This window comes from Rattus rattus, chromosome X (genome assembly GCF_011064425.1).
Source record: "Rattus rattus isolate New Zealand chromosome X, Rrattus_CSIRO_v1, whole genome shotgun sequence".
Lineage (NCBI taxonomy): Eukaryota > Metazoa > Chordata > Mammalia > Rodentia > Muridae > Rattus > Rattus rattus.
Window position 1 is genome coordinate 103,305,333 of NC_046172.1, and position 26,311 is coordinate 103,331,643.

At 40.1% G+C, this 26,311-nt stretch overlaps 2 protein-coding genes across 2 annotated transcripts in view; one reads left to right on the forward strand and one right to left on the reverse strand.

The window, feature by feature from the left end:
• On the forward strand, positions 1–22,215 carry Nkap (NFKB activating protein). Its single transcript, XM_032889864.1, has 9 exons — positions 1–601; positions 3,854–3,934; positions 8,794–8,864; positions 9,049–9,189; positions 12,021–12,084; positions 13,868–13,977; positions 14,067–14,142; positions 15,561–15,710; positions 19,181–22,215. Exons 1-9 carry the CDS (start codon positions 222–224, stop codon positions 19,353–19,355), a joined length of 1,248 nt encoding a protein of 415 aa, XP_032745755.1. The 5' UTR covers positions 1–221; the 3' UTR covers positions 19,356–22,215.
• The window catches only part of Akap14 (A-kinase anchoring protein 14), a 15,971-nt gene continuing 11,830 nt past the window's right edge, over positions 22,171–26,311 (reverse strand). Inside the window, exons 5-6 of the mRNA XM_032889863.1 lie at positions 23,120–23,172; positions 22,171–22,367 (exon numbers count right to left, since the gene is read on the reverse strand). Coding sequence (XP_032745754.1) covers positions 22,274–22,367; positions 23,120–23,172 — 147 coding nt within the window. The 3' untranslated portion in view covers positions 22,171–22,273. The remainder of the gene's footprint in view (positions 22,368–23,119; positions 23,173–26,311) is intronic.

Below are 26,311 nucleotides of genomic sequence, written 5' to 3' on the forward strand. Positions count from 1 at the left end.
TCCCTTCCTGTTGGCTGCAAGGACTCCGAGTCCAGGGGAAGGGATTTACTGCTGTACCCGGAACTGTTTCCAAGTTGGTTTTTTTGTTTGTTTGTTTGCTTGCTTGCGTTTTTTCTAGTTCGATCGCTGCAAGCTCTAAGACTCTAGGTATCCGAGAACCTTTAGGAGACAAGGAGAGCGCCTCCTTGTCCCGCCCCTTAGCCGGTTCAGCTCCCACCACTATGGCTCCTGTGTCGGGCTCGCGTAGCCCTGTACGGGAGGCCTCCGGGGGAAAGCGTCGCAGTTCGTCGAGGAGCCCCAAATCCATCAAATCTTCCCGCTCCCCGCGATGTCGCCGGTCTCGCTCGCGCTCTTGTTCTCGGTTCGGTGACCGGAATGGCCTCAGCCATTCGCTGAGTGGCTTCAGCCATAGCTCTCGAAACCAATCTTATCGCTCCCGCTCTCGATCGCGTTCTCGAGAACGGCCTTCTGCACAGCGGAGTGCCCCGTTCGCATCTGCATCCTCGTCCGCCTATTATGGCGGCTACTCGCGGCCCTACGGGGGTGACAAGCCATGGCCTAGCCTGCTGGACAAGGAAAGGGAGGAGAGTCTGCGGCAGAAGTGAGTGAGATCGCCGCACCCTCTCTTGGACGATTCCGCCTGCCTTTGACTCCAGCTTGTCGTTCATTGTTTCTGTTTTGTTTTGTTTTGTTTTTCCGCTTCTCGCCCGCCTAGCACCTTTTTCATCTCTTTTTCAATCCACCCCATGACCTTTTTATTTATCCTTCCTAACTTATATTTTCATTCATCCTTAGACTTCTTCATAAAGGGATCTGGTTTCCCACTACCGATTTCCCCCTCTTGGCTTGCTGGCTGGTATCACAAAGAAGCTCGGCGCTATTGTATTTTTGATTGTACATTATCGGGCACCTGTCTTTTATTCCTCACTAAACTGTAATAGAGGTCTGTGATTTTATTGATCAGAGAATTAGTAGTACCTGCCTTTTGGTAGGCATGTAGCTGTTTCTTGTTGCATGAAGAATCAGAAAAAATTTGAGATAAGAGGATATTTCAGTGGAAAAGTTTTGCAGGGAATTGGGAAGTATTGTAATTAAGTGTATGTATTGGCTCTGAGGAAAAGGGATAATTAGATGAGGCTATGTTGGGAAAAGTCTTGTAAGTCTCAGCCGTGTTGACCATGAAAACCGATGTGGGAAAGAGATTGGATCTCCTCTAATGGGAGTTCTTAGTTTAAAAAGACACAGACCTTTAGTGGCAACAGCTATGAGTCTCTTGAGGGAAGTCAGAACAGTGTCATTCTCATTGACAAATTTCTCATTAACAAATTTAAGGCCACCTTGGTCTACATGAGACCGAGTCTCAAGAAATATTTAAATTCAAACGCTGGGCATGATGGCTCACTAATGCTGATGCAGGATTGTCATAATTAATTTGAGGCCAGTCCATACTACAGAATAAATTAAAGGTAGGCCTGAGGCAGAGTGATACCCTGAAAGAGAGGCTTATATTGCTGCATTAGTCATAGTATCTAATATATATGACGTTTATTATGTTTGTTAAAAATTATGTCTTAGGCACTGAACTAGTCCCCATACCATGTGTTTAAAAATACTAAAATTTCAAGTATTGCAGGCATTGAGGGACAAGTTAACTTTCCAACAGTTCAGAGATGTTTTTATGTTTTTTCCCAGCAGGGAAGCAATAAAGTATAACAACAAAAGGGGCAAGTTTCAGAATCACACTGTCAGAGTGTGAAGGCTTCGTTTGCCAGGAAGCAGGGTAGTCTTGGACGAGTTAGACCTTTCTGAGCTTCACTTCTTCATCATTAAAATTCCGTAGAAGCGGAGCTGTAACTCAGGGGGAAGAGCGTTTGCCTAGTAGACCTGAGTCCCTGAGTTGGAGCAGCAACTCGGGTTGGGGAGAGGGAAATTTGTAACAAGGCTTTTAAGGTTGTAATAATGTCCGTAAGTGTGTGGAAACAAGCAAACAGTCCTGAATTCTTAGAGACCTATGGTATGGTACCCATGGAGTATGTCAGTCGAAAAGCAAATGCTGAACCAGGATCATGTCTGTAATCCCAACACCTAAGAGAGGGTCAGAACCACCAGGAGCTGAAGGCTAGCTAGACCCTGCTCCATGAGAAGATCCAGTCTCGGAGGTGTAAGGGGTTTACTGAAATGTTAAATGATTGGATTAAATTTGCATTCGTACTTTTTTTTTTTTTGGTTCTTTTTTTTCCGGAGCTGGGGACCGAACCCAGGGCCTTGCACTTCCTAGGCAAGCACTCTACCACTGAGCTAAATCCCCAACCCCTATACCTTGTATTTTAAAATAAGAAATTGTAACATATTATAGGAGCAACAGACATGAGACTTCTGTGTTTGTTATGGCTGGGCAGCCATTCTTCCCCAGCAGTTATGAACAGTTTCATCCCATCTCTAAATTATCTGATTGGCCAAATACAAAATTCTTCCAAGTCTCTCTCTATATAGTTATCAATGCCTTTTCTCATGATCAAAGATGTTAAAACAAAACAAAAGAAAAGCCAATTTTATCTTTTGTAGTGATTTTTAAATGTGAGTCACAAGCCGCCAAACTTGAAGGAATTCAGGCTTATTTTTTTCTTCAAAGAATTATTTTTATTTTATGTATTTTTTGGGTCAAGGGAGTTGAGACAAGGTCACTATAGCTTTGGCTGTACTGGAACTCATTAGGTTGATAAAGCTGGCTTCAAACACAAAGTTATCTGCCTGCCTTTGCCTGCCAAGTACTAGGACTAAAGGCATCCACCATGGCATTCAGTGTTATTTTTATTATTATTTTTAATTATATGTATGTATGTGTGTCTGTGTATGGATATGGATATGTCAGTATAGATGCCTTGGGAGGCCAGAAGGATCATATCTCCTGGACCTGGAATTATAGGCAGCTGAGAGCTAACCAACTTGGATGTTAGGAACCAAATTCCAGTCCTCTGCAAAAGCTGAGGACCCCTGGGCCATCTTTCCAGCCCATAGTTTGTATTTTAAGTTTATGAGTTGGAGTATATAAAATGATAAAGTACCCCTCACCCCCAAGAGTAGAGAATGTACTCCTCCAAAAGGACCTAAAAGGAAAACTGGTAATTAACCTCATATAGCGTGAAGACAGTTTTTGTCAAGTAAGATTTTGCTTCCTTTCCAGAATCCCCTGTATTTTCCTTTCATCTTTATCTTCTTCACTAATTCCTCAGTTCCTAAAAACTGAAAGTTCAAATCAAGATTTCCTTATCTTTATACATAAACAAATGAATTTATTTTTAAATTTGAAACTTTCTGTCGAACTTTACAGTGAAATGGGAACATTTAGAATCTGTGCCACACATTCAGCAAAGGGACAACCTTGACAGTCTACCCAGTTGCTGAGGCACTTTAAGTTGGTATCTGTTGCTAATACTCTCAGAACATCAAACCCTACCTAATGAGTTTAGTTAAGTTAAGTCTCTCCCCTACCCTCCTGCCCTCAGATAGTATACCTTGGCTGTCCTGGAACTTTCTGTAGATCAGGCTGGCCTCAAACTCACAGAGATCTGCCTGCCTCTGCTTCTGCCTCCCAAATGCTGGGATTAAAGGCACGTGTCACCACCACCTGGTTTAAAGCAAGTTTGTATTAACTTTTAGACATTTAGATAAATCCAGGCGTTCCTGTGGCTCCAGGAGTTCAAAGCCAGCCTAGGCAATGTGGTAAGATCCTTTCTCAAAAGATGTATGAGTAAAATAATACTAGAAGACTTGACTTCTGTTGAGTTTATTATTATGCATTTAGGAAACAGTCCATCCATTGAGTTATAATTTAACTATTTATCTCTTTTAGGAGATTAAGTGAAAGAGAGAGGATTGGAGAATTGGGAGCTCCTGAAGTTTGGGGACTTTCCCCAAAGAATCCTGAACCAGAGTAAGTGTGTTTAAAAAAAAAATAACCATTTTAAAATGTTAATAGCATTTGTTTAAATCCTGGTGTGCAGTCAAATAATTTCTAATTATATTTTCTTCCGTTTTATTTGTTTGTACATGTGTGGATGTGCACAGGTGGAGGGCACAGGACACCTTGCAGGAGTCTGCTCTCTCCTTCCACCGTGTGGGTCCCAGGGATTGAACTCAGGTCATCAGCCTTAGCAGCAGGAGCCTTTACCTACTGAGCCGTAGGTCAGCTGTACTGTCAAAATTTTTAAGTGAAGAGCTTTAAGTACCTATAAGATTTTTTTTTTTGCTTTCTTATGATTTGTGCTATTTTACCCCTTATATTAAAAAAACATGGAACATGGATAATGATTACAGATATTGTTAGTAGATTTTAGCATATTCATCATGTGTATGTGTGGAGGTTGTTTTGTTTTGTTTTGTTTTTGAGATACGGTCTCATTCTGTAATCCAGGCTATCTGGAACTCTCTGTAAGAGCCAAGGCAGGACTCAAACTCAGAGCAATCCTCCAGCCTTCACTCCTTGAATGCTGGAATTACTGGCACAGACCACCATGCCTGGCTTAATTGGGTCTTTAAATAACTCACAAAGCACCAGTTTCCTACTCAAAAGATTCATTATTAAAAATAATATATTTATTATTTTTGTTATTTTTTTCACCTAACCGATTATCAGACTACTAGGTGTTAGCATAACAAAGAGTTTTAATTTTTAAAGTGATACAAATAGATGCATTTCCCTAAGAAAGAAGGCGCTCCTGGGGGGTGGGAGTAGCTGGTCTGATGGGAAAAGCAGATCCTCAAAAGTCTGAAAACAAGAGTGCATATGAGTGAATGTGAGTGTGTGGGCTCAGAACTCGAAGTCGCATCTTCGGTGATCTCTTCTCTACCTTACCTTTTGATTTACATTTATTTATAGTTTATTTAATTTATATTTATTTATTCTGTGTGTGTCTGTACACGTGCATGCTTGTGCACGTGCATGAGATTGAGTACCACATGTGGAGGTCAGAGGATACCTCGCAGGAGGTCAGTTCTCTTCTTCCACCGTGTGGGTTCGAGGAAATGGAATTCAAGTGGTTAGGCTTGCCATCAAGTGCCCCTACCTGCTAAGGCATCTTGACAGTCCAGCACCTTAGTTTTTTGAGACAGAGTTTCTTAATGAACCTGGTACTGATCTGATGACATGGATTGGTTGACCTAGAGGCCCTGTGTCTGCCTCCCCAGTGCTGGATTGCAGGTGAATGCCACCATGTCCACCATGTTGGGTGCTAAGGATCTGAACTCAGGTCTTCCTGCTTATGTGACAAAGGTTTGACCAACTGAGTTCCCTCCCTGGCCCCTAAACTAAAAAAAAGTTCACACAGACATAACATTGTTCACTGCCCATAATCCCCACCCATGTGTTCCTTTTATTCCCCAAAACAGTTTCTTTTTTCATTTTATATACACGTACGTGACTGTATGTGACTGTATGCAATCTGGGTACTACAAATGGGATAAAACATGAAATTTGTATTTCTGAGCCTTCTCTGAGTTGCTCAATATGATGCTTTCCTGTAGCCTTCCTTTTCCTCTATGCGATGCAGCTCTGTTCTTCTTTTGCCTGGGAATATTTTCACTGTGTGCACTTACTACACCTTTGAATCTGTCTCTCTGTTGTTGGATAGCTAATTTGATTGGGTAACTGAGCCACTGTGGATCGTGCTGCAGTTACACTGCTGTGTGAGTGTCTCTGTGATGTGGTGACTTCCAGTCCTTCAGGCAGACACCCAGGACTGCTATAGCTACATTCTGTGAAGATCTTTTTTTGTCTGTCTTTTGATTCATACTGATTGGCCCAGAAGCTGGATACCTTCCCACTGAGTATATAAGGGCCCCTGTTCTCTACATCCTCAACAGCATTTGCTCTTGGTTGCTTTCTTAATGACTCATTCTGACTGTGGGGTAAGATGGACTGGGTGTTGTTTTCATTTGCACTTCCCTGGTGGACTGTGAGGTTGAACATTCTTTTCGTGTTTATTGGCCGTTTGCATTTTATCTTTAGAGAACTGTCTGTTCATTTCTTTAGCTCATTCACTAATTGTGCTGATTTCTTGTTTAGTTTCTGTGTTCCATGTACATTCTTGCTATCCGTCTCTGTAAGATGTAATAGGTAGCAAGATTTTCCTCCCATTCTATAAGCTGTCTCTTCATTCAGCTGTTTTTCTTTGCTGTACAGGCTCCCATTCATTGATCTGGAGTTTAGTTAGTGAATAACTGGCATCCTATTTAGAAACTTCTTGCCTATACGTATATTTTTTGGAAAAGAATTATATTATTTTTTAAGTGTTTTGCCTACATTGCATATAAGTGTACTGCATGCAGGCCCTGGGCCTACAGAGGTCAGAAGAGAGCATCAGAACCCTTGAACCTGGACTTACAGAAGGTTGTTAGCTAGGAACTGAACCTGGGTTCTCTGCAAGAGCAGCCGATGTGCTTAATCACGGAGCCACCTCTTCATCCCATTTGTTTATATCCATCTTATAATTTCATTAAGGTCACCAAGAGTTTTAAAATTAATATATCAGGATCTAATATACTGCCAGTATGCTCACCTGTAATCCCAGTCTGCTCTACCAAAAAAAGCTCCTGATCTAATGCTCTGAAGGCTGTGCGCATTTTTTCTATTCCATATTTATTTACTTTTCCATTGTTTTCAATATTTTTTAGGGAGGGGATATGTGTGTATCATAGCACACAGGTTGCAGTTGCTCTCTCCCTTCACAGTATGGCTCCAAAAGATCAAACTCAGGTCATCCGGCTTCACAGCAAGCATGTTTAACTTGCTGGACCCCATATTTATTTTCTCTTTGCTGCTGCTCAGAAGTTTGTTCTTCCTGTTTCCTGCCCCACCCCCACCCCACCTCAAGAGAGAATGTTTCTCTGTGTGGCCTTGGCTGCCTGCAGGCTGTCCTCAAATTCAGAGGTCTGCCAATGGGGGTTAAAGGCATGTGTTACCATGCCCAGCTCCACTCTTCTGCTTTGAAGATGTGGTCCTTACAAGAAACTTATCATTTGTGTCAGAGCAATTAAGCAATATTATCTGAAATTTTTTCTTATAGATGCTTTAATACATCAGATGAGAGTTAAACCCTAAAAATAGTTTTGTAGATAATACTTAAGTTATTCCATGTGTGATCTTCAAAACTTTAAAGTAAAAGATGACGCAATATGAGAACACTCCTTTAGTACCCCAAAGCATTTGAATTTCTTAAAGGCTGGCCCAAGAATGTTTTTTTTAAATATCTATTTACTATTTTGACACGGTTTACTATGTGGCCCTGGCTGGCTTGAAACTCACTGTGAAGATGAGGCTGGACTCAAATTCACAAAGATCTCTTCATCTGCCTCCTAAGTGCTGGGATTAAAGGCATACATCATATCTGGCAATTTTTATTATTTTAGCTATGTGTATTATGTGGGTTTCCAGGAGTATGTGCATCTGGGTGCTGGTGACCCCAGAGGCCATGGACATCAGATTTACTTGGAGCTGCTACAATTATAGGTGATTGTGAGCGGTCACCCAACATGGGTGCCAGGAATCAAACTTAGGTTCTATGCAAGTGCAGGGCACACTCAGATAAGAGCTGGTAAAGTGCTTATCTAGAATGTATAAGACCCTGGGTTTGATCTCTAGCACTCAATAAACCAGGCACGATAGTGCATGATTTATAATCCCAGGATTGAAGAGGTAGAGTCAGGAGAGTCAAAACTGAAAGGTCATAGCTACATAGAGAGTTCAACCCCATGATAGGCTTGAGTCCCTGTCTCAAAAGAAAACTATCCAGGCCAGTGAGATGTTTCAGCAGGTACAGGTGCTTGCTGCCAACTCTGACAAGTTAACTTCAGTTTGATCTATGGGACCCACATGGGGTGAAAGGAGAGTCTCATATCCTGAAATTTCTATTCTCTGACCTCAGACACACACACACACACACACACACACACACACGCTTTCTAAAACAAATGAAATGTAAAAAATAATATTTCTAAACCCCAAAACAAAAAACTTGCTTTCAGAATTTATTTTACAAATTCTGTAGTTCTGGGAGATGGGAATTGTTGTAGCACATATCCTTCACCTACTTAAAATTAGGGAGCTAGGATATAGCTTGGCGATAAAGTAATTGCCTAGAACTTTTGAGGCTTCTGTTTGATTCCTGAAGCCAAAAAATAATAATAATAAAATCACAAATTCTTCCTTTAACCTTCATGTTTGTCCTTTCTTGATCTTATATTTTCTATTTCTCAACTTTGCCTTGTGAGTTTCTTCTGAAAATATAAGTATTACACATTTCTTTTTTAAATGGTACTGTATAAACTCAAAAGCATTATTTGAATATGTTACTTTATTCTTATGAAGGTAGTAGACTGTTGAATATACTCTTACAAAAAATACTTGCTTTAGGGGCTAGAGTGAGAGTTCAGTTGTTAAGAGCACTGGCTGTTCTTCAGGGACCATAGGTTTGAACCCTAGCACCCACATTGAGGCTGTTCTTTAATGCCAATCTCAGAGGATCTGATGCCTTCTCTGGCCTCTGTGGGGACTGGGCACAATTAGATGTATAAGCAAAATGCCTGAAGATAAAATATGATGATGATGATGATGGTGGTGGTGATACAAGATTTTAATAATAATAACAATTATAATAAAAAGATTTTTAAAAATGCTTTAAAAATCTTTAAAATTTTTAAAGGTTCCTAGGCATAAGTGCTGTTACTGAGAACTGTAAGTACATATTTTAATGCCCCTATGGTCCATATTTCTTACAACCATTTTCTGTCATTTAGCTCTGATGAACATACACCAGTAGAGGATGAAGAACCAAAGAAAAGCACTAGTTCAGCATCTAGTTCGGAAGGTAATTTTTTAAAATAAGAAACTTATTAATTCAGAAATTTCAAAAGTATGTTTATAAATAATTGAACATTAGACTTTGCTTTTACTCAAACTACCAAAGACCTATTCCTTTTCAGTATTTCAAATATAGTAAGACAGTTAGAAATATTTCTTTAGAAGTTAATTTCCCTTTTGTACTTAAACAGATGATAAGAAGAAGAAAAGGAAATCTAGTCGTTCAAAAGAAAGAGCCAAGAAAAAGAGAAAGAAAAAGTCATCTAAAAGAAAACATAAGAAGTATTCTGAAGATAGCGACAGTGACTCAGAGTCTGACACCGACTCTAGTGGTAAGAAAGCCATATCATTCTGCAAATCCTACAATGTATTGTAATTGTTACTTCTTTTTATTTATTTATTTATTTATTTGGAGCTGGTTACCGAACCCAGGCCTTGCGCTTGCCAGGCAAGCTCTCTACCACTGAGCTAAATCCCCAACCGTATTGTAATTGTTAAAACATGTTATGTGGATGCATGTTTGCCTGCAAGCATGCCTGTGCACCATGTGTAGTCCTGATGCTTGTGGAGATCAGAATCCTGTACTGATGTTACAGATACTTGTGAGCCACCATGTAGGTGCTGGGACTCAGACCCAAGTCCTCTGACAGAGCAGCCAGTGCTCTGAACTGTTAAACCATCTCTCTAGCCCCTCAGCTTTTTAAACATTTGTTGAATTATAACCATAATCATGGCCATGGTAATTTTCTGATTATATTCCAGTTTATTATTTATAATTTTTTTAATTCACTCTACATCCCAATTGCTGCCCTCCTCTGGTTCCCTCCTCACATAGTCCCTCTCTTTCCCATTCCCTTCTCCTCTGAGAGGGTGGAAGTACCCCTGGGTATCCCCCAACCCTGGCATATCAAGTCTCTGCAGGGCTAGGCACAATCCTTTCCCACTGAGGCAAGACAATGCAGTCCTATTGGGGAACAGATCCCACAAACAGGGAACAGCTTTTGGGATAGCCTCCATTCTAGCTGTTGGGGACCCACATGAAGACCAAGCTGCACATCTGCTATATATGTGCGACAGGGAAGCTAGGTCCAGCCTGTGCAAGTTCTTTGGTTGTGATTCAGTCTCTGAGAGCTCCCAGGGGTCCAGGTTAGTTGACTGTTTTGGTTTTTTGTGGAGTTTCTGTCCTGTTTGGGGGCCTCAATTCTTCCCCCAACTCTTTCATAAGAGTCTCCTTCCAGTGTTGACTGTGAGTTTTTGCATGTGTTTCAGTCAGCTGCTGGGGTGGAGCTTCTCAGAGGATAGTTGTGCTCCTGTCAGCAAGCATAACAGAGTATCATGAATAGTGTCAGGGATTGGTGCTTGCCCATGGGACGGGTCTCAAGTTAGGCCTGTTATGGCTGACCATTCCTTCAGTCTCTGCTCCATCCCCAGTGCCCGCATTTCTTGTAGACAGGATAAATTTGGGGATACAAGTTTTATGTGTGGGTTGGTGTCCTTATCACTCCAGTGGGGTTCCTGCCTGGCTACAGGAGGTGGTGTCTTCAGGTTCCATATCCCCAGTGCTGTGAGGCTCAGCTCAGGTCACCCCCATTGATTCCTGGGAGCCTCCCCATCTCAGCTCTCTGGTATGTCCTTGAGAGTCTCCCCTACAGGCTGCAGATTTCATTTCATTCTCCTGGCCCTCTGTCCCTCTGTCCTGTCTCCCCACACCAGATCCTGAACCTCCCCATTCCCTTCCCCATCTTCTTTCCCTCCCAGTTCCCTCCCTCCATCGATGAGTATTTTATTCCCCCTTCTAAGAGAGAATCAAGCACACTCACTTGTGCCTTCCTTCTTGTTTAGCGTGTTTGTGTCTATGGACATCCTGTATTTCATGGCTAATACCCACTTTAACTGAGTGCATACCATGCATGTCCTTTCGGGACTGGGTTCCCTAACTCAGGACCATATTCTCAGGTTCTATCCATTTGCTGTGTATTGGGGTTTTTAATAGTTAGTGTGTGTCAGGCCCTCTGCCTTCAGAGCCAGTCATTCTCTCCATCTACCTCAGCTTACTCTGTGCAGCAGTGGACATGTGTGCTTTTGTAATCAACTGAGTTAAAAAACAAACAGCTTAAGGGTTACCTCCTCACTGCCAACCATTCCTCAGTCATCTTCCCAAACCAGTCATATTTTAAGTTACATTTTATTCATTTATTTTGTGCATACGTGTGTTTGTATGTGGATGTGCACACCACAGCTTGTATATGGAAATCAGAGATTAACTGTGAGAAGTTGAAGTTTTTCTCCTTCCACCATAAGTGTCCTGGGGATCAAACTCACATTCCCAAGCCCAGCATTAAGCACCCTTACCTACTGAGTCATCTTGCTGGCGCACTGGCCTCTTTTCAGACTCCTCTGGATCCACAGAGCACCCCCTGCTTTTTTTTGTCTGCCCAGATTACACTCATTTGATACCACCTCTCATTCCACTGAGATTCTGGAAGACATTATCTTCCGGTGTCCCCCCCATGCACACAATTCCACAGTCATTTCTTTTTGGTTTTTTTTTCTCACTATGAAACTTTAACAATTTTCAGGAAAATGAAGGGAATAATGTTAATCATCCTCATTGTTAACTTTTGTTATTTGACTCATTGCTTAAAATATAGGGGTCAGGGGAGTTGCTGTGTTATTCAGAGTAGGTTAAGTAATTTTTTGGCTAAACATTTCTATATGTACCTGTGTAAAATGGGACATATTCCTACTTAACCAATGTCGCCAGTTCAATGAATGAATTAATACCTAATGTGACTTTAATTTTTGACATTTATTTGCTGTATGCATTTGTGTGTGTGCACTCATACATGCAATAGGCCGTGTGTGGAGAGATCAGAAGACAGCTTATAGGAATTGGAGGAAGCGGCTCTCTCCTTCCATCATAGCGTTCTGGGATTCAAGCTCAAGCACTTTTACCTGCTGAGCCATCTTACCAGTCCATAACTTCATTTCTTTGACTCCTGCCTCTAGTATAATTCATGGCAAGGTTCAACAAATGTTAGAATCAATTAGTTCCTCTGTAACAAAAATGAATGTTTGAGAATAGAATATTTGTGTTAAAATAAAAAATTTTAGCAATTTTGAACTTCAGAATTTTTCAATAATAATGTACTTTAATTTGCAGATGAAGATTCAAAAAGAAGAGCAAAGAAAGCTAAGAAAAAGGAAAAGAAGAAGAAACGAAAAGGGTCAGTTTTCTTTTCTTTTAAAAAAGATTATGTAAAATAGTATAATGGTCCACCGTGTGTGTGTGTGTGTGTGTGTGTGTGTGTGTATGTAATCTCTCATGGGGTAGTTTCTATCACCCTCTGTTATTTTGGAGCTAATTGGACTTATCATTGTCTCCATAAATAATTCAACAATTTAGTACCTTCCGCTAAAGGGTTTTCTTCTCTTTTTTTAAAGATTTATTTATTTATTTTATGTATATAAGTACACTGTAGCTGTCTTCAGACATACAAGAAGAAGGCATCAGATCTCATTACAGATGGTTGTGAGCCACCATGTGGTAGCTGGGAATTAAACTCAGGACCTCTGGAAGAGCAGTCAGTGCTCTTAACCACTGAGCCATCTCTCTAGCCTGGGTTTAAAAAAAACAGACTTTGATTGTGCATAAGAATTTAGCAATCAGCTCTCTACAGTTTTTTTCCCTGTAGTTTCTTCAAATCAGAATGCAAATAGTCCCTAAATTATAATGAGTATAAAGAGTGAATTAGCATGTTTTTCTGTCATTTCCATTTCCTGGTGAGAGAGGGGTCTCAATGTTGGCAAGATTCAAATTGGAATATTGGCCGGGAATATGTTCTAGGTGGTGCTGTGTACTACCATCAGTAGACAACTAGTGTTTCTTTTTGTCATATTAATAAACATTGCTGGTCATTGTCTAGATTTATTATGTCATTGAGATTGCAAAACAGTGGTAGTTTACTTTGGATACTGCTGTTTAAATATTTGATATATTTTAATCATACCGAACATTTTTTTTGAGGTTCATGTTGGTGAAAAGTTGTTTTTCTTTTCTGTGTGTGTGTTTTTTATTGGGGGTTACTTTATGTATTTTTAAAAGATTTATTTTCATTTAAGTCTATGTATGCATTTATGTATATGCAATGGACATACAAGTACCTAGAGAGGCCAAAAGAGGGCCTCAGATCCCCTGGAGGTAGATGTAGAGGTGGGTATGAGCTACTTGATGTGGGTGCTAGGATATGAACTCTAGTCCTCTGGAAGAGCATCAAGCACTCATGGCTGTTGAATCATCTCTCTAGCCACAATGTTTGTTTTTGAGATAGAGTCTTGTATACCCAGGCTGGCCTCAAGCTCACTGGACAACATAAGATGGCTTGGACTCTTAATTCTAGCTCCTAAGTGCTGAGATTTCAGGTATAAGCTACCACCTCCTACCTGAGAGTTAGGTTTTAAGCTAATTCATTTCCATTTACTTTTCTATAATAAATGTATTTCATTGATTCTTTAGTCATTTCTTTTTTCTTAAAGATTTATTTGTATTTTATTTTTGAGTACACTGTAGCTGACTTCAGACACAGCAGAAGAGGGTATCAGATCTCAATACAGATGGTTGTGAGCCACCATGTGGTTGCTGGATATTGAACTCAGGATCTCTGGAAGAGCAGTCAGTGTTCCTAACCAATGAACCATCTCTCCAGTTCCTAATCATTTCTTGTTAATAGCAAAATACTATTTGGTTAACTGAGAAGATTAAATCAAAAAGTTTGAATAAGCTAGGAATTCTGATAATTTTATTAACCTTTTCATTCCCATGAAAACTGAGGATACCTGGGGCTGGAGAGATGACTCAGTGGTTGAGAACACTGGTTATTTTTCCAGAGAACCTGGGTTTAATTCCCCCGCAACTACCTGGCAGCTCACAACTGTAATTCTTTTTAACATGAGAATGGATGCTTTTTAACATGAGAATACTTAATTTGTAATACATTATAACCCTTGCAGGAAGAAATACAAGAAAAAGAAGTCTAAGAAAAACAGAAAAGAGTCCAGTGATTCAAGCTCTAAAGAGTCCCAAGAAGAATTTCTAGAGAATCCGTGGAAGGATCGATCAAGTAGGCTCTTGTATTGACTAACTCAAAACAGTTGAAACATTAACTGATTAGTCAAGATGTGAATGTGTTTCTTAATCTATTTCATGCAGAGACAGAAGAACCATCAGATCTGATTGGCCCAGAGGCTCCCAAAACACTTGCCTCCCAAGATGATAAGCCCTTGAAGTGAGTAGAGGTGGACCTGTGGAGTTTTGTGGTTTTTCTTTTTTTTTTTTCGGAGCTGGGGACCGAACCCAGGGCCTTGTGCTTGCTAGGCAAGTGCTCTACCACTGAGCTAAATCCCCAACCCCATGGTTTTCTTTGTTGGGGGTTATTAGTTTTGTTTTCAATGGAGTGCTCGTGTAGGTTAGCACTCTGCTGCTGAACTGTGCCCTCAGCTAGTAGCAATGGATTTGCAAGATCCAAAGCACTTTTTAAAAAAATTATTTATTATATATAAATACACTGTAGCTGTCTTCAGACACACCAGAAGACGGCATCAGATCCCATTACAGATGGTTGTGAGCCACCATGTGGGTGCTGGGAATTGAACTCAGGATCTCTGTAGGAGCAGTCAGTGCTCTTAACCACTGAGCCATCTCTCCATCTCTCTAAAGCACTTTCTTTAGCTCAGTGTGGTTCTTATGCCTGTGATCCCAGGATTTGGAAGGAGGAGGCAGGGAATTCAGGAATCGTTGTAGGCTACTTTGTGATCTTAAGGGCAACCTGGGCTATGAGAGACCCTGTTTCTACAAAATCAAAACAAGATCTTTAGCTCTCCTTCAAGGCTCCTTTGCAGAAGCAGCAGTATATGCTTCTCTGCAAGGCCTTGTGATTTCTCGCCATCTTTAGTCCTCACAGCATTTCCTGTGTCTTTATATAACGTGATTTTTAAAGGGTTTATTAGTTTGTGTATTTCTTCTGTATGGGCGAGGGGAAGGCATGAAGGTCAGAGGACAACTAACGTTTAGGAGTTGGTTCATCTCTTTCTCCCATATGGGTACCAAGGAGTACACTCAGCTCTGCAGACTTGACGGTACATAAATGCCTTTACCCTGTGAGCCTTCTTGGCAGCCCATACAAAATATTAATTATGTTTAACCTACAGTGTAGTAAATATGTAAACTTCATAAGTATAGAGATTACTTTTGTGCTATAAGCTTCAAGTTTAATTGGAATATAAGAAAACATCACCAAACTGCTCTTAAAGTCTCTTTTAATCAAAGCCAAAAGATAATTCTTATGAATGATGTTATTGTTTGTTACAAGTTATTTTGAGATGTATTATTTATCTGAGTATTTTTTAGGTGAATGAGCCGAGGGTAGAAACAGTACTGGCTAGCTATACCTGGTGAATTAATCCACTGTTATAAAGTATGAATTTATACTTGCGAACATCGGTTCTTTTGTTCTTCTAAATTATTTATACATTTCTCGGTCAGTGATATAGGTTGTAGTACAGTGTCCCTTAATAAAAATTAAGAAATTCACATAAAGCACAGCACTGTTATTCTTACTACTGTTTGAGGGAAAATATTGTGTGCTGTCATTTTCCTATGGAGCTAGTTTGATGAACCTTTTTTGAATTCTGGATTCCTCTGTAGCTATGGCCACGCCCTGTTACCTGGTGAAGGTGCAGCTATGGCTGAATATGTAAAAGCTGGCAAGCGTATCCCGAGAAGAGGTGAAATTGGCTTGACAAGTGAAGAGATCGCATCATTCGAATGTTCCGGTTATGTAATGAGCGGCAGCAGGTACTTTCTTACCACTGAGCCAATTTTCATGATTAGCTCTTTTTCTTCTCTCTTACTACTACAATTATATTTTGGTGATCTGTTTTCACTGACTATTTCCTAGTGGAAAATAGAGTATGTGCGTGTGTGTCTCTCACACACACATACACACACACACACACACACACACACACACACACACACTACTAGTCTCATGAGAAAAAACATACCCAGATAAGTTTCAATTATATATAAAGCCTCGAACTGTGTATATCCAGATGTAGTGAATCAATAGTTTCCAGTTTTAGTTTTTTACCCTGGTAAAAATAATTTAAGTTCAGCCATCTGTCATAGGGGCATATAGGATTCCAGTAGTGAGAAAAACAATTTCATAAGATAATCTTTCTTGATTTCTGAGTTCGTTTTCGGTTCTCAGAGACCTAGAATTTCTGGAACGAATATCAGTTAAGGATCATGAAAGATGTCAGATTCAGCATGAGGAAATAAAACTGTAGAAGAATCACAAAATACTCGTCAGGGAGAGTAAGGGCAGCAGTACTAAAGTCGCACTGAATTGTGGGTTCTTTAAGATTACAAACTATCTATTAAAATACTTAACCGCTTTGAGTTGGTACCAGACACAAATATATGGTGAACCTCTGAGGTATCTCCAGAATCTTCGATGTCTTAAAACTAACGTCACTTTTGAGGATGACACAGTATGACAAGGACAAATCACTAGAGACATAAAGATCAGTAAGGAGGGTTCAACGTGGTCATTTTTGTGATTGAGATCTTCAGGAGCTTAACAAATGATTGCATAGAGTCATTACAAAACCAGTTGTTTCTACATCTCAGCAACAGGCAACTAGAAAACAGAAAATAACACTTCTTTAACATATATTAATACAATTGAACATTTATCAGAGAATATGAATGATTTGGAAATAAATCCTAACATTATAAATCCCCAGACCTCCACAGGGAAAACATAAGCCATGAAGAAACATTAAGAGACTGGAGTGATGGCTCAGTGGTTTAGAGCACTGGCTGCTCTTTTAGAGGACCCAGGTTTAACTCCCAGCACCCACATGCCTGTAACTCTATTCCCAGGGAATCTGAAGCCCTCTTCTGGCTTCTTCAGGTACTACACATATGTGAGGTACAGAAATACATTCAGGCAAAACACACATACACATAAAATAAAAAAAATCAAATAAAAACTTATCTGGGTCTGTTGGTGCATATCTTTAATCCTGGCACTCAGGAGGCAAAGGTAGGTGGATCTCTGAGTTTGAAGGCAGAGTAAGTTCCAGGACACCCAAGGCTACCCAGAGAAACCCTGTCTTTAAAAAAACAAAACAAAACAAATACTAGTAATAATAGAAATAAACATTAAAGAAGATCTCTATCAATGGAGACGTAGCATGTTCAAAGTTAGAATAGCAATATTGTGAAGTCAGTTCTCTCAGATTTATAGTCAATAAAATTTCAATCAAAATCATGGCAGTTTATGAAACTTAGTTAAGTGGTTCTAAAAGTATTTGTTAGACTAAAAGGCCAAGAGTAGCCATGTTAGTTCTGAAAAACAGTAGAAAAGTAAGATGAGACCTACGTAAGACTTAAGGAGCTTGCAGGATTTAGGAAGCATTTGGACTAGCCTAAATATTCAGTGGGATAAAATGCAGAACCCAAAGCCAGTTGTACATGTGTGGAATTTTGGTATGTGAAAGAGATAGCATGTCCGATCTGTGCAGAAACAAGTATTCAGAAAATGGTATAGCAAAAACACCATGTTTTAAAAGAATGTAGAATACTGAATCACCTTATATAAAAGGCAGTGTCACTAGATTAAGTACTTCAGAGAAAAAAAATGTTTTCTAAACAAAACAAAAAAATGTGCTGCCCCTAAGTTTGCCTAAGCTAAACATAAGAACTTATGTCCGTCAAAAGACATATTAAAATGTGAAAACTCTGGGTTCGTATAAGATTCATGGAATACACATAATTGATAAAGTATTGGTAGAGAGAATATTTAAATACCTATAAAAATACGGGAAATGGGGTTGGGATTTAGCTCAGTGGTAGAGCGCTTGCCTAGGAAGCGCAAGGCCAAGGTTCGGGTCCCCAGCTCCGAAAAAAGAACCAAAAAAAAAAAAAAAAAATACGGAAATGATGGCCATTTATGAAAGAATACATATGTCCTATACATAAATGATATTTATTGTTACTGGAAATGGAGGTCAAGACCTGAGTGCAATACTGTTTTGCATACATTTAATGGGAAAAGGTTCAAAGTTCCGACAATGCCAAATACTTGAAAAGATGTGGTGCCACAGGACCTCTTAAACACTTCTGGTAGTCTATCCCTTAGTACACTGAAAAACCAATGTGACATTATCTTAGAAAGTCAGGCTCTCATATGCATTATGAGCAAGCAGCACCACACTATGGTACCCAAGAGAAAGTCTTCCCCATGGACTAGAGGCATGCATGCGAGTGCTTGTTATAGCATCACTGTGTGTTGCTTCCTGTTCCTTATAACTGAACAGAGAACCCGTAGTACTCAAATAGCCAAAATCTGTTGCCATCTCCTCAGCTCTCCCATTTTATCCCTAGATACCTCCATGCTAACCTGAAATGATTCTCTCCTCTTTACCCAGTCTTTCACGGTTTTTCTTAGAGATGCGTTCCTTGAACTGATTATGTAGGCTTGGGTATGTATACACAAACGGGGTCATTAATATTGTTCTCTGCCTAGCAGACCTTTTGAGTCTAATTTCCTCTGTCTCTGTATTTTACTGATCTAACTCTTAGACTGAATTCCCCTTCTGTTTTCTTTGTGGTGCTTCTGGATTCTAAGGAAATTAAACTATCCACAGAATGCCTCTTCACTTATAAGTTTAGACTTGATTCTCCTCTTCGTATCAATAAAGTTGAACCTTAATGTGCCACTTGATTAATTAAGAGAAATCTTTCGTCTGTCCTGCTCTGGACTCCACAAAGACAAACAAACAAACAAACAAACAAAAAACCCACTATTACTGGCTGGGCATGGTGGCCAATAATTTCAGTGCTCAGGAGGCGGAACAGATGGAGCTGTGTGAGTTCGAGACCAGCCTGGTTTGCATAGAGCACTTCATGCTAGCCAGAGCTACTTAATGAAACCCTGTTTAAAAGAATCACCTAAAATATTTAATAAGTTTCCCATTTTGGTTTATTCAAAATAACAAAAGTAATTTGTATTTAGTGTTTGAAATTAATGGTATTGCCTATGTTGACAAAACATTGGAGATTATTATTTGAATACTGGAAATAAGTCAAAGGAAAAGGAAACATCAACAGGTAAAATATACATTCATTTAACAACCCATATCCAGTGTCTATTATCACCTTGTAAACAGAAGATTCTATATTAACAAAGGATTAATGACAACATACTATAAGAATCATTAGTATGAAATGAAGTAAAAAATAAAATTTGTTTCCAGGCATCGCCGAATGGAGGCTGTCCGACTTCGGAAAGAGAACCAGATCTACAGTGCCGATGAGAAGAGAGCCCTTGCCTCCTTTAACCAAGAAGAAAGACGGAAGAGGGAGAACAAGATTCTGGCCAGCTTTCGCGAGATGGTGTACAGAAAGACCAAAGGGAAGGATGACAAGTGAGGGCTCTCTGACTTTGCAAGTGGACATTTTAACATCAAAAAGGAAATGTGGGTTCTAGACATAAATACAAAAAGCTTATTGTTTTGTTTCTGTTTTGAGTTCTTTTTTGATGTGTGGTTTCAATTAGCCCAGGTTGACCTCAGGCTTTGTAGCCAAGGATGACTCTGAACTCTTGGTCTCCTGTCTCCACCTTCCGAGTGCTGAGATTCCAGGTGTGGGCCACCAGGCCCAGCCAAAAAGGCTATTGTGCTGTGAAACGGCTTTTCAGGGCTTCTGTGCCTTCTTTTTAATTCTTCAGTCCTTCAATAAAAGATGCTTTAGATAGAATTAGTACATTACTTGGGGCTTTTTAAGATCTACCCTAGTCTTCTGGTTTAAAAGTCCAAATTCTGAATGAAGTCCTGCTATGTTAGGAAGGTGGCCTAGAGAGAAAGCGGCAGATGAATGAGGAATTTAAATCTCACATCATGATCTGGTGTGACTATCATTAGCCCCACACAGTGTCTGCTGCTCCCCCAGAACAAGTTGGGGATTCATATCTTGTCTTGAATGTGTTGTAAGTGGGCTTGACAGGAACTATTTAGGGGATATTTCTGTTAAGAAAATGAAGTTGTTGCTGTACACAGCAACTCTGGAGTTTGAAAACTGACTTGTTTGCTATACTGGGCCCTAGAAATGTATTTCAGGCTAACTCTACCTCCGCTCTCAAACCAAGCAAACCAAATGGCTAACTCACAGATTGTGGACTAGAAAATGTGAGCATTAGGTGTTTCAGGTTCTTAATAATCACTGAACATTGTTCTTTCAGCGGCTAGGGTAGAGCTCAGAGTTAAAACACGGGGCAGATGAGGCCCTGAGCTACATCCCTAGCAGTGCAAAACTATTTCAAATACAGTTTTGGGAAGTCTAGTGTGCCAATATAAGAAAACTATTCCTAACTAAGCTGATATTTAATATAGGGTAATATCTTAAAAATGAGTATCAAGAGTGCTAATAAGGGAAAATATAGTAAGTCAGTATTTTAATTAAGCTGTTTCTTGATGATGAAAGCAAAATATTAAACATTTTCAATTGTGTCCTTTATGTTACCAGATTTCTTGTTTGAGACAGAGTCTCACTATGTAGCCCTGGATGGCCTAGAACTCACAGAGTTCCCCCTGCCTCAGCCTTCCAGGTGCTAGGGGTTAGAGGTGTGTGCTATTACGCCTCAGTACAGGATTTTATTTTAAATGTTGCTAAGCGCTTCAGCTTTTTATATGTCTCATGTCTTCAATCCCTAACTTTGTAGAAACCTTCCTCACTCCATCACTGTTTGAAAAGTTTAATATATGTTCTGGGAGAATGTGTTTCTAACCCACAACTGCTGAATTAAGCAGCAGTTAGCATATGGTAAAATCTGTGATCTTTGAACTTGAAATTTTGTCACTGTATTTATACTTCTCAGTCTGATAAGTCTATAGTTTCCTAAAGTCTAATGGAAACTAGGTTCCAAAGTTGGAAGGCTTATTAATCCATGCACTTCCCCATGAAATACTATGTGAAGTTTATAATCTCTACTTTAAAAGTTATTCTCTAGGGGCATTAGTTTTTGTTAACTGGCTCCTAGCAACTGGATAAACATGTTTTTCTTTTTAAATAGGAAATGTTGTTTCAATGCAACATTTTTGTAGTGTATAAATATTATGGATTTTCTTTTGATTCTTCTCCACAGAGTATATACAATCAGTGAAAAAAAAATAGGAATTTATTTTAAAATCTATCATTCCTAGAAATGTATTAACAGGTCCTTTAAAAAGTGGAGAGCTGAAAGTATTTTATTTTCAGCTTGTTTGAATTATCCTTCAAAGTGTGTTCTGTCACCTGAGCTCTAAGTCAGCCATTGTTGGCAAAAACAAATCTTTACTGCTCTACAGAGGAAGAAACACACACTATGTACACACACACACACACACACACACACACACACACACACACACACACACACCACACACAATCAAACATTAATCCAGGAATTCCCTCTTTGTTACATTCCCAGTGAACACGATAGTGGTTAGGCTTCTATCTGTACTCTTTATAGTTCTTTAGGCCTGAGTAAAATCTATGTAGAACTATTGTAATTGAGATACTTTGTTTTCTAAAGAGACTTGCTGAGTTTCTCACCTTTTCACCTCTTGTTCATAGAATTTTTCTCTCCTTGTTTTTATTTGTTGTACAAAGATAATAGTAAAAATAGAGAAATTGCTCAGTCCTACCACATGAATTGTTACAAGTGTTCTGTGTTCCTTGTACGTCTTTGTCATTTGAAGTGTAGTGTAACTTTGTCTTTGGTGTTTTAGAATTGTGTGATCAGACATAGCAGTCCCATTGGGAAGTTAGGAATACATGATGACCCAGTGTGAAGACAGAAGTAAGACCAGAAATAAGGAAGGGTGGTAACCCGTTCCTGCTTCGTTGTAGTCACGAGCGTGATGTTCTACACACCAAAATCCTCTGGTTCAGAGTTCAGCAGTGAGGCTCACCTTACAGTAGACAAGGTCTGTGACTAGTAGAGCCTTTCAGACTGTTAGGGTAAAGTATAGAGCTGTTACCATTTTGTTACCCAGATACCCATAAAAGTGTCTGTCAAGCTTGGAGGTAGACATAGAGAAGGACCAAATAGCTAAGGGCCAATGGCTGAACTTTAATAATGTTCAAAACTCAACTCTGTGCTTGCCAGACTCCAAAATCATGATACAGTGTTGAGAAAAATATTTTCAAAAACAGAAAACAACTTATTTCAGAATGGATAATGAATAAAAACAAAAACGCAGTTGGGTTATGTGCCATGAGTTTATTATTCAATAAATATTATGTGATTTGATATGCTGTTTCATATTTTTAATGTCGGTTGTAAAACATCCTCAAACATAACACAGGAATCAGAGAACTTTAAAAGGGATAGACTCCAACAAAATATGTTTGGTCTCAGTAATGTCCCTCAGCCATTGTTCTCGAAATCGAATCTTTCCTGGCCTACAGAGGAAGGAAAAACAACACAAATACACACAGTTTTATCATCAAACAGTTCAGGCGAGTTCCCACCTCACATTCCCAGTGAGCAAGACTCTGACTGGGTTCTAGCTGTGTTCCTTACTCTTCGTTAGGACTACAGAAGAAGTCTTGCAGGCAGCCGCTATACAATAACATGGGTTGTTACACATGATATGAGTTTGGTGTGGTTCTTCACTGGGAGGGGGAGTGCTGAAACATGATCTCACTGTATAGCCCAGACAGGTCCCAAACTTACAGCAATCCTCCTGCCTCAGCCTCCCAATTGCTGGGATTATAGACATGACTATAACACCTAAAAGGGGTTATATCATCCATAGTAAATTCAGTAAAATTCTGAGGTTTCCCCGAAGAGGACTGGGGCTGTACCTCAGTGATAAGAGTACCTGCCTGGCATGTGGAAGGCCCTGGTATTGATACCCAGCACCATACACACACATCGACACACACAGAAAGAGACAGACAGACAAAGAGACAGACATGACTCACTTTGCCCCATTCTTCTTTCAACTAATCCTTAAGTTTCTAATTACTGAAAAAGCATAAAAGTTTTCTAGCGTAATGCTAGAATCCTATTTTCAGCCCATGCTATAGGGTAAGTGGTCCAAAGATGAAGGGGAATCTGCTTGAATTATCTGTCGATGGGCCGGTTGGAGTCCTAGAATGTGGCAACCTTTACCTCACTCATTTACAATAAGTCTCCAAATTTTAATTACCTTTGAAGTAGTTCTGAATTCTCAAACATATAAGAGACATCAACGGGCATATCCTAAGAAAGAGGGACAAGTGTGAGCCTGGACCAAACACGCCAATGCTTAATCCTTCTATTTTCCCCTTATCCGTATAGTGTATTTGCATTTTCAGGGCCTACCTTTATTTACTGGGAATCCACTAATTGGTAGTTCTTTAATATTTCAAATGTATTCTGCAAAAGGTCACGGATACCTTAGGCTACTCCACAAGATTGGAGACAGCTGGCAAAGGCTTGGCTTCCTCAATAAGACCATGAATCAGTCTCCTTTCGTCTCCTTTTTAATTTTTTTTGACAGGGGTGGAGGTTGGAAATTTTTAATTTTGAAGCAGGGGTTTTACTGTGTTATATATGGCTAGCTGCAAGGAATCCTCTCTTCACAACCTCTCTCCTGAATGATACGATTGTACGTGTGCTACCGCACCTACCAAATATATTTGGGGTTTGGAGACAGGGTCTCATGTAGCCCAGGTTGGAGTCACATTTAGTATGTACAAGGTTGGCCTTGAACAAATCCTCTTGCTTCCTCCCAAATTCTACGATTACAATTGTTTGCTACCAAGCCTAGCTCCAAGAAATACATTTTTTTTCCCAAAGAGGAAAAATTATTTTTGGGTTGGGCAGTGATGGTGCACTTTTTAATCCCAGCATATACCAAACCCACCTCCTAAAAATAACTAGATTTATGAACAGTTAGTTGAAAGCCACCATATGGGTGCTGAGAACTGAACCCAGGTCCTCTGCAAGAGCAGTTAAGTGCTCTTAACTAAGCCAGCTCTCCAGCCCTACAAGTACATTTTTTTTTTAAAGATTTATTTATGATATGTAAGTACACTGTCGCTGTCTTCAGACACCAGAAGAGGGCATCAGATCCCATTACAGATGGTTGTGAGCCACCATGTGGTTGCTGGGAATTGAACTCAGGACCTCTGAAAGTCAGTCAGTGCTCTTAACCACTGAGCCATCTCTCCAGCCCCTACAAGTACATTTTTAAGGCAGAAAAATAGGTAATAATATTGCCGTGGTCCCTATTTATTTATTTATTTATTTATTCATCATTCATTCATTCATTTATAGACAGAGTTTCTCTGTGTAGCCCTGGCTGTCCTGGAATTCATTCAGTAGACCAGGCAGGTCTCGAACTCACAGCCTACCTGCTTCTGCCTCCCAAGTGCTAGAATTACAGGTGTGCACCACCACTGCTTGATACCCCCACCTATTTTCACCTTCAAAATTGTGCTTGGGATTTTGAGCAAGAGCCTTTTCCCCTCATCGTATGATATCTGGTCTTGCCTAACTTTCCCAGTCCCACCATCGCCCCTCCCTCACCGAGGGAGAGAATAGCATATATATTAAATATAGTTATAGCTCATAGGCTCTTGCTACTCACACATATCTCTAAGTGTGCGCTGCCAGAATTACCTAGGGCTTTTGTGAGGAATGGATTGTCTCAGCCAGGCAGTGGCGGCACACATCCCAGCACTCGGGAGACAAAGGCAGGCCGGTCTCTAGAAGACAGCCTGGACTGCAGAGTGACTTTCTGGATGGCCAGAGCTACACAGAAAAACCCTGTTCCAAACAAAACCCAAAAAACGACCACCACCACAAAGGATATATCATCTAGCACTACCCAGACCTCCTGAATCAGAATCTTCATTTAACGAGCTCCTCAAATACTGTCATGTTCTTCGAAGTTCCAGAACCACTATGGGAACATTTTAAACGAAGGACTGTTAAGGAACCGTAAGAGTGCTCTTGCAGAGGACCTGAGTTCCTAGCACCCATGGTAGGCAGCTTGCAACTGCCTGTAACTCCAGTTCCAGAGTATGTGAAACCTTGGCTTCTGTGTACAGCAGCTGCACTCACATGCACTCACATGCACACACATAAATACTAAAAATGGGATCCCCGTTGAAGGAATCAGAAAAAGGACTGAAAGAGCTTGAAGGGGCTCGAGACCCCATATGTACAACAATGCCAAGCAACCAGAGCTTCCAGGGACTAAGCCACTACCTAAAGACTATACATGGACTGACCCTGGACTCTGACCTCATAGGTAGCAATGAATATCCTAGTAAGAGCACCAGTGGAAGGGGAAGCCCTTGGTCCTGCCAAGACTGAACCCCCAGTGAACGTGATTGTTGGGGGGAGGTGGTAATGGGGGAGGATGGGAGGGAACACCCATACAGAAGGGAAAGGGAATAACAATTGAAATGTAAATAAGAAATACCCAATTTAATAAAGATGGAGAAAAAAGAAAATTAAAAAAAATAGATCTCTAAACACAGTGATGGAAAGTCACTTTAAAAGGCTCTGGCTGGCTGACTGCTACATGCGGGCAAGAATAGAAGGAGAGACCAGTTACACTATTGAAATAATCCGAGAGGGGGTGGGTGGGATCTGTATATATTTTCCTAATGGGACAGATGTGAAGAAAGAGAAGAGTTGAGGAAGATGCCATAGATTTGGCCATCAACTCAGATGCAAAAACTTGAAGTGAGTTGGATGTGGGAGGGAAAATCAAACATTCAATTCCAGAACTGGGGAGACAGCTCAGTGGTAGAGCACCTGCTTAGCATGTAAAGGTCCTAAGTTCAACCTTCAGAACCACAAAAACAAAGTCAGCTTTAAAAATGGTTAAGTGAAAATTTCACTGAATATCAAGATATGCTAGAGATTTGGAAATTACAAGGTTGAAGTAACATTAATGTATCTTATTGATTGACCCTTTTTTTGAGCTGAAGGAGTCACACTGTGTCACCTAAGCTGGATATCAACACTTTTTTAAAAGTTCTTTTTATGGGGTTGGGGATTTAGCTCAGTGGTAGAGCGCTTGCCTAGCAAGCGCAAGGCCCTGGGTTCGGTCCCCGGCTCCAAAAAAAGAACCAAAAAAAAAAAGTTCTTTTTATTTTATTATTTATACATATAAGTGATTTGCCTCATGTATGCTTGTGTACTGTACATGTGCCCAGAACCAAAGAGGGTGTCAGATCCCCTTTGACTGGACTTAAAGATGGTTGTGAGCTGCCATGCGGGTGCTAGAAATCTAACCCAGATCTTAACCACTGAGCTAGCTCTGGATTTTATTTTTAAATTGTGTGTGTGTGTGTGTGTGTGGGGGGGGGTACATGTGAATGCCATGGAAGCCAGAAGCCAG

Coding starts and splice junctions, on each gene's coding strand:
- Nkap (XM_032889864.1), top strand. CDS start 222: ATGGCTCCTGTGTCGGGCTCGCGTAGCCCTGTACGGGAGGCCTCCGGG. Junction 602..3,853: donor GAGGAGAGTCTGCGGCAGAA/GTGAGTGAGATC, acceptor TATCTCTTTTAG/GAGATTAAGTGAAAGAGAGA. Junction 14,143..15,560: donor CAAGATGATAAGCCCTTGAA/GTGAGTAGAGGT, acceptor ATTCCTCTGTAG/CTATGGCCACGCCCTGTTAC.